Source organism: Narcine bancroftii, chromosome 2 (genome assembly GCF_036971445.1).
Source record: "Narcine bancroftii isolate sNarBan1 chromosome 2, sNarBan1.hap1, whole genome shotgun sequence".
NCBI lineage: Eukaryota > Metazoa > Chordata > Chondrichthyes > Torpediniformes > Narcinidae > Narcine > Narcine bancroftii.
In genome coordinates, this window is record NC_091470.1 from 193,101,006 (window position 1) to 193,109,471 (window position 8,466).

General features: G+C 52.8%; 1 protein-coding gene across 1 annotated transcript; it reads left to right on the forward strand.

The window, feature by feature from the left end:
• The first annotated feature begins 6 nt into the window (after positions 1–6).
• LOC138754869 (ephrin type-B receptor 4-like) lies at positions 7–7,624 on the forward strand. Its single transcript, XM_069919792.1, has 5 exons — positions 7–33; positions 1,173–1,322; positions 2,071–2,264; positions 2,682–2,837; positions 6,103–7,624. The coding sequence occupies exons 2-5, from the start codon at positions 1,266–1,268 to the stop codon at positions 6,209–6,211; spliced, it is 516 nt and encodes a 171-aa protein (XP_069775893.1). The 5' UTR covers positions 7–33; positions 1,173–1,265; the 3' UTR covers positions 6,212–7,624.
• The last annotated feature ends 842 nt before the right edge of the window (positions 7,625–8,466 follow it).

The following is an 8,466-nucleotide window of genomic DNA, read 5'->3' on the forward strand; positions in this document are numbered from 1 at the left end:
TAACTCATCGGACCCACCTACACCAGCTCCTTGGTGAGGCCCCGTCCGCAACCTCCCCCCGTCCGCAACCTCCCCCGTCCGCAATCTCCCCCGTCCGCAATCTCCCCCCGTCCGCAATCTCCCCCCGTCCGCAACCTCCCCCCGTCCGCAACCTCCGCCCGTCCGCAACCTCCGCCCGTCCGCAACCTCCGCCCGTCCGCAACCTCCCTCCATCCGCAACCTCCCCCCGTCCGCAACCTCCCCCGTCCGCAACCTCCCCCCGTCCGCAACCTCCCCCCGTCCGCAACCTCCCCCGTCCGCAACCTCCCCCTCCGCAACCTCCCCCGTCCGCAACCTCCCCCGTCCGCAACCTCCCCGTCCGCAACCTCCCCCGTCCGCAACCTCCCCCGTCCGCAACCTCCCCCGTCCGCAACGTCCCCCCGTCCGCAACCTCCCCCGTCCGCAACCTCCCCCGTCCGCAACCTCCCCCGTCCGCAACCTCCCCCCATCGACAACCTCCACCGTCCGCAACCTCCCCCAGTCCGCAACCTCTCCCCCAGTCCGCAACCTCTCCCCCAGTCCACAACCTCTCCGCCAGTCCGCAACCTCTCCCCCAGTCCGCAACCTCTCCCCAAGTCCGCAACCTCACCCCCCATCGAAAACCCCGTCCATCCGAAACCCCCCCCTCCACCAGAAACCAGTCTTCCCCTCCTGAAACCTTCCCCTCCCCCCGTTTCCCCTTCCCAGCCCTGCTGCCCCCTCCCACAATCTCCACTCCTCCCTCTGCCTGGATTCACCTCCTGCGCCCCCTACCTCCCTTGCCCATCTCATCATCCTCCCCCCATCTCCTTGCCATCCCCCTCACCCACTGTCTACCCGTCTCCCCTCCCTCCTCCCCTCCTCCCCTTCCCTGTCCCCCATCTCCTCTCCTCCTCGTCCCCTTCACCCAACGTCTACCCTTCCTCCCTCCTTGCCATCCCTTCCCTGTCTCCCCTCCCCCCATCTCCCCTCCTCATCCCTCACACGTCCCCTCCATCTCTCCCTTCTCCTCCTCTCCCACTACCCTGCCCTCCTGCTCCCCCCCCCCAGTACCTTCCCCTAATCTGGACTGACCCCTAGCCAGCTGCCCTCTCTCCCCCCTCTCTGTCCCGGCCCCCCCTGACCCGGACTGACCCCTGTCCTCCTACCCGCAGGGTGGGAAGATCCCAATCCGGTGGACGTCCCCAGAAGCCATTGCCTACCGCAAGTTCACCACAGCCAGCGACGTGTGGAGTTATGGCATTGTCATGTGGGAGGTGATGTCGTTTGGCGAGAGGCCGTACTGGGACATGTCCAACCAGGATGTGAGTGTTCCCATGCCGCCAGATTCATCCCTGTACACGCTGGTGGCTGCCCGGACAATCTCGGATCTGTCCAACACTGAGGCAAGCCCTCACACCCTCCAAACCCATGCTGACTATCCCTCTACTGATCCTCTCAAATCCCCCATTTCCCTGATCACCTTCGGTATGTTGCATGGGCCTTTCGGATGGTGCGGGGAAGACTGCGCTCGGATGGGGAACTCACACCGGGAGAACGTAAACTTCAAACACTCACCCACACTCACATTCACTCGTGCACTCCCCCTACTCCTGTTTCTCCCCGTCTCTTCCCTTGTCTCTCCCCGTCTTTCTTCCCTTGTGTTTCCCCATCTCTCCCCCTTATCTCTCCTCCCTCTCCACTTTGTTTCTCTCCCATCTCTTCCACTTTCCCCCTTCCTCCCTCTCTCTTCTGCCCCTTTCTCCCCTCTTTCATTCTCCCAATCTCCCCCTAGTCCCTTCTCTCTCTCTTCCCCCTCTTTCTCTCTCTTAACCCCTCTCTCACATACACATGCGCTCACACACACATGCATGCGCGCACACACACACCCCACCCCCCACCCACATACCATATGAACAGTAAAACCCCAGACCCTCAGCACAGAGACACAGATGCCCTGTGGAACTGCACGGGCGACAGGCTGGGTCTGATCTTCACTCCCTCCCTGTACCCCATGGAATTGAGCGGACGACAAGCTGGGCCTGATCTTCGACCCCCTCCCTGTACCCCCAGGTGATCAACGCCATTGAGCAGGATTACCGCCTGCCTCCACCCACCGGCTGCCCCAGCTCCCTGCACCAGCTGATGCTGGATTGCTGGCAGAAGGATAGGGGATCCAGGCCACGCTTCGTACACATCGTCAGCTCCTTGGACAGGCTGATTCGCAACCCAGCCAGCCTGAAGATCATGACCCGGGAGTCTGGACTGTGAGTGATCTCTTCTCTGCCTGCCCCCCCCCACTTCCATCTCCCACCCTCCTAAGGGGCAAAGGGGGACCTGGCTCGCAGTCAACCCTGCTCTCGCTGTCTGTCTGTCTCTCCCCCCTGCTCTCTCCCTCTCCCCCTCTTTTATCTCCTCCCTCCTTTACCCCCTTTCTATCTCTCTCTCTCTCTCCCCATCTCATCACCCCCTCCTTCTTTTCATTTCCTCTCTGATTCATCCCTCTCTTCCCCTGAGTCTTCCAGGCCCTCCGGTAATGAGACCTTGCCATCTCCCTGCGACCTGCATGGGTCTACTCCGGGTTTCCTCTGGATGGGCTGGGTTGGATGAACTGTTGGGGAGAGAGGGGAGGGGAGGGAGTCCACTGGGCCATCAAGTAACCAAGCGTTCCTGTCTCCCCGCAGGCCATCCCAGCCATTACTTGACCGCGCGCGGCCGCACTCCCCGGCCTTCCACACTGTAAGCGAGTGGCTGCAAGCCATAAAGATGGGCCGGTACGAGGAGAACTTCATCAACGCCGGCTTCACGGCCTTCGACCTCATCGCTCAAGTGTCAGCAGAGTATGTCACCCCTTCGTATGTGGGGGCTCGGCGGGGGGTGTAGGTGGCTGGAGCTCACAGTGGGGGAACTCGCAACTGGGCATGGGGAAGAATCCTTCTTCATCCAACCTCTCACCCCCTCCCATTCCAGGCTTAGAATACAGAGCCCTCAATGTGGTCCACAGCTGGCCCACATACACCTCCAACAAATACTAACCCCCCCCACCTCGTTACCCTCTATTTTCCTTCCATTCATAAGCCTGAGTCTCTTAAATGCCCCCAGTGTTTCAGCCTCCACCACCACCCTGGTGAGGCATTCCAGGTCCCCACAACTCTCTGTGTTTAAAAAAACGTAACCCTGACATCTCCCCTAAACTTCCCTCCCTTCACTTTGTACACACGTCCTCTGGTGTTTGCTATTCCTGTCCTGGGAAACAGGCACTGTACATATAAAACTACATTGGACAATCCCTTAAAATTCTGCCTAATTTAACTATCTGCTCTGTCAACCATAATTAAACCCATATTTAACAAGTTAATCTAAAAAAATCCCTAACACTAGATCTAATCGACCCCCCTTTTTCTAATCAAGGTTACCTTGTAGAAAAGGATGTAATGAGGATCGAATAGCAAACTTCAGACACAGGACAGAGAATCTCCAGAGCATCCAAACTTCTTAAATCTTCCAATAATGATAATAATCTATGAACAGACCCCACATCTCTTCAAATTGAAACTTTCTGTCTATCATGTTGTATCTAATATTCTCCAAGCTTAAATAGGACATTACATCATGTAACCCAGTGGTTCTCAACCTTTTTCTTTCCACTCACATCCCCACTTTAAGTAATCCCTAGGCCATCATTACTCTGTGATTAGTAAGGGATTGCCTATGTGAAGAAAAAGTTTGAAGCCACTGTTTTAATCGTCCTTCATTGGCTCGTTATGTGCATGGTTTCAGAGCTCCAAAGGAAATGAGAAATTTTCAGTAACAATTGGGTCTAGAGCAGTAGTTCTCAACCTTCCCTTCCCATTCACATCCCACCTTAAGCAATCCCTTACTAATCACATAGCATAGGGATTACTTAAAGTGGGAAGAGAAGGTTGAGAAGCTCCGGATTTCTAACCCCTGTGTATGGGTAGGTGAAGAGCCATCTTTCCATTTTATTAAAATTGCTCGTCTGTTCATCAACATTTCTCCGGGATCTGGAAAGAGGTAGATCCGGTTCGCGAGAAAAACCAAAAAGGCAATTAAAGAGCAGGGGTCTATTTTGATCTTAAAAATTGTTACATTTGGAAAATATTTTCCCAAAATCTTCCAACATTGGCACACACCCGAAACATATGAATCAGTGAAGCTTCTAATTTACATTTCTCACAAAGTGGATCAACATCTGCATAAAAACAAGATCATTTAAGTTTGAACATATGAGTTCTGTGCACCACCTTGACAAAATGAGGAGTCATATAAGTGAGAGTGGAGATCCAATCTTCGTCTGAAAATCTCATTCTCAGTCGCTCTTAATGCCAACCTTGGAGGCTGATCTTAAATCAGTCAGTCGTTATAAATGTAAGAAAGAATGAGCAAATTAGGTCCATTGAGAGTGGGAGAGATTGAAACAAGAGGCCATGAGTTAAGAGTTAAGGGGAAAAAGTTTAGAGTAATTTGAGGGGGAACTTCTTTACTCAGAGAGTGGTGAGTGTGTGGAATGAGCTTCCAGGAGAGGTAGTGGTGGCAGGGTCCATTTTGTCATTTAAGGATATGGATGGGAGAGGAATAGAGGGTTATGGCAGGGTGCAGGTAGGTGGGACGAGAGGAGAGGACTTAGTATGGACTAGAAGGGCCGAAATGGCCTGTTTCCATGAACGAACCGTAAATTTAAAAATACATCAAAATTTGAAATTCGAGGAAAATCAGACTGAACAAAATGTCTAACTTGTAAATATCTAAAGAAATGTCGATAAGAAAGATTAAATTTAGCTGTTCAAAAGAGGCAAAGTTATCGCGAAAAAAAAAGATCTTTATAACATTTGATTCCTGATCTGTCCCATTCCCTAAATCCTGCGACTCTCACAGACGGCTGAAGAAGATGATTGTGTAGCAAGAGACAAGAGAGAAACTGTTGTCACCAAAGCATTTTCTAAATTGAGCCCATATTCTCTGCCTATTTCTCATTACCCGATTATGTGTCAATTTAGAAAAGGAAAAGGGTAAATTGCCAACATGGAGGAATTTTTAGAAAACATCAGCTACATTTCTACCCGAGAAGGTGATTCACTAATTTTATCAAAATCAATAATGAGAGTAAATTACGTGTATTAATCGATCAACAATAAAATTGAAAATTTGGGTAACCCCCATTCCTTTTAGTTTTTATTTTTGTTTTCCCTGCCAGATATATGAAGAAATAACCGAGTCTAACGAGTTTTAGGATTGAAACTATTGTCTTCTCTAGTCCTTCTTTGCTCCACAGAAAATGTCCCCAGCTCTGCCAACCTTGTCTCACAAGACATTTTCCAATTCAGGCAACCTCCTCTCAATCTGCAGCGGCAGGGTTTGTGTAGCGGTTCGCCCAACACCTTTACATGCCAGTGATTGGGACCGGACTTGGGTTTGAATCCTGCGCTGTCTGTACGATCTCCCCGTGTATGCGTGGGTTTTCTCCAGGGGCTCCTGTTTCCTTCCACCCTTCAAAAAAACTACCAGGGGTAGTAGGTTAATAGGGTGTAAATTGGGCGGCACGGACTCACGGGCCAAAATGGCCTGTAACAGTGCTGTGTGTCTAAATTTTAAAAAAATTAAAATCACCCTCCCACTCTCTGTGACTCATCCATCTAGTTATGCCATCCTGAACCTGCTGGGGACCAGGCCTCACCCCTCCCTTCCCATCCTCTTCTCCAACATCCTGGAGAAGAGTTTTGCCCCGGGAGACACGGCCGGTCTAATGAGGGCAGAGTTTGGACATGGGCCCAGAAGGAATGGGAGGATGATAGAGACATGGGGAGGTTTGACTGTGAAGGTTCTGACTCCCCCACCCCATCGCTGGCTGTCCCCTCTCTCCCACGGGTGCAGCTCGACCCACCAAGAACCCCCAGTGGATTGCGTTCATCATCAGTTTCTGTGGAACGGGGGGACCATTGTGGGGGAGAGGGAAAGAGGTGGAAGTAAAGAAGGGGGGGAGATTGAGGGAGGATTAGAATGAAGGAGGAGTGGGAGGATTGGAGGGGAGAGAGTTGAGGAGAGGGGAGACGCTCTGCCTCTGACACTGGTTTGATTCCCCCTCAGGGACCTACTCCGGATTGGGGTGACTCTTGCTGGCCACCAGAAGAAGATCCTCTCCAGCATCCAGGAAATGTCGGCACAAGCCAAGCTGCCATCCTCCGCCCTCATCTGACGGAGGGGAGGGGGGAGTGGAAATGGACCTTTGGGCCATGAGCCCCCTCCTGGGACCCAGCTCATCCTCGCCTTCCCCACTCCACCATTCCTTGGGCTGCTGAGGGGAAGGAGGGATTGGGGAGGGGCTTCCAGAACTCTCAATTGTGTTCTTACGCTCGGTCCTTTGCACTTTTACAATCCTGCTCTTACAGAGCACAGTCGGGGGTCCCATGGTGATATAGAGAGATGGTGAGGCTTTGGCCTTGTCAAGTCAGGGACACCGGAACGAGCCAAACTCTGTGCAGGACGGAGATACTATTTGGGCCTAACGTCTTCATATTGAAGATGAATGGATTTACTTCACTGGGATTGGGCGATAGCCTGGATTCCCCCATGTGGGAAAAAACAATGTTAATATAATCGTTAATGACCAATTTTAACTGGGTGCCAGGTTTTCTACATTTAATTCTCTTTTGAAGAGACTTTTTTTCTTGTATAATAAGTAATGTTTTAAGTCCAGCTGGTAAGGGTTGGATGTGTTCAGGGGCTCCTCATGGATCGATCCATGCATGAGGCTAAGCTCCTCTCTCTCTTTCCCCTCCCCTCCCACTCTCCCCTCTCCCTCCCCTTCCCCCTTTTTCCCTCCCCTTCCCCCTTTCTCCCTCCCCTTTTCCCCCCCTCCCACTCCTTTTCTTCCCTCCCCCCTCCCTCCCCTTCCCCTCTCTCCCTCCCCCACTCTCCATTCCTCCCTCTACCCTTCCCCCTCTCTCTCTCCCCCTTTCCCTCTCCCCCTCTTTTTCTCACTCTCTCTCTGCCTCTCCCACCCCACTTTTTTTTGACTAACCTGGCTATCCAGTGAGGGAGATGGAGGGGGTCAAGGGAAAGAAAGGGGAGGGGTGCTGGCAAGCGGGAGGGAGGAGAGGGGCCAACACAGCTTATCGGGGTTTTGAGGTGAAAGGGGAAATCAAAAAATTCCCCCCCTTTTCCAAACCCCTAAATCCAGGGCCCATTGACCCAAAGGCACCCAGGGGTGGTGATAGTCGGGTGTCCTGACCCCCCTCCTGGTCGGGAGTAGGGGAGGGGTGAATTAGAGTCGCAGCCCCCTCTGCAATTGGTCAATTGGGTCAGCCGCTGATTGGGCCCTTTCCCCCCACTCTCAGCATTGTTTGGAAGGCAGAGGGGAAGGGATAGGGGTTAAAGGGAGGGCTGAATGGCCACCGATGATGGAGCAAGCCTCTCAGGGGCTATTGGGGTGGCCGTGGGACCCTGTGCCCTCTGTGCCTGGTGTGTACCTCTGTGTCAGGGAGCCCCGGCCACCTGAGATGGTCTTACTGACACCCCTGGTGTGTATGGGGTTTGGCAATGACATCCCTCCACAAACACCGGGGTGCCAGAGATGCCCCTCTGTATTAAACTTCTGAAAGTATTTTAACTCCTGTCTGCCTGGTTTTACATTTCATCCCCGCATGTCCAAGGATTTCATCTCATTGGTAGAGATCGACAAAATTCTGAGAGGCGTAGATCGGCCAGCGCCTGTTTTCCGGGGGACTCAGCAAACACCAGGGATCGTCTGTACAGAGTGAAGGGAGGGAAGTTTAGGGGAGACATTAGGGGTAAGATTTTTACATGTAAGATTTGGGGGCCTGGAATGCCTTGCCAGGGGTGGTGGTGGAGGCTGGAACATTAGGGGCATTTAAGAGACTTGTAGACAGGCTCATGGATGGAAGAAAAATTACAGGGTTGGAAGCGTTCCATTTTTATTTGTTAGGTAGATATGGGTCAGCACAACATCGAGGACAGAAGGGTCTGTATTCTGCACTCTTATAATTTTAAAATTACAGTACCCCTATGTCGCCCAATGAACCGGTATGTTTCGAACGGTGGGAGGAAACCGGAGCCCCCAGGGAAAACCCACGTAGACACAGGGAAAGCATCCAGACTCCTCACAGACATCATGGGATTCGAACCCCGGTCCCAATCGCTGGCGTTGGAACAGCGTTGGGCTGACTGCCACACCATTCGGTTAACCATGGACGCTCCTTGCTTCAGGCCTCGGGCTGGGGGATACGGATGTGGGAGTAAAGATTTAAGGAGGTAATGGGTCCCAGCCCCTCTCGCTGGGTGGGGAGGAAATTAGGCAGTAGGGGGGAGAGGAAGTGGGGACAGTATGGGGGGAGGTAGAGGGGTGAGGAAGGGAGAGCACAACATTGTGGGCACACTCGCACTCTTCCCCCCTCACTTCCTCTCGCACACCTGTGCACTGTCTCACAGGCA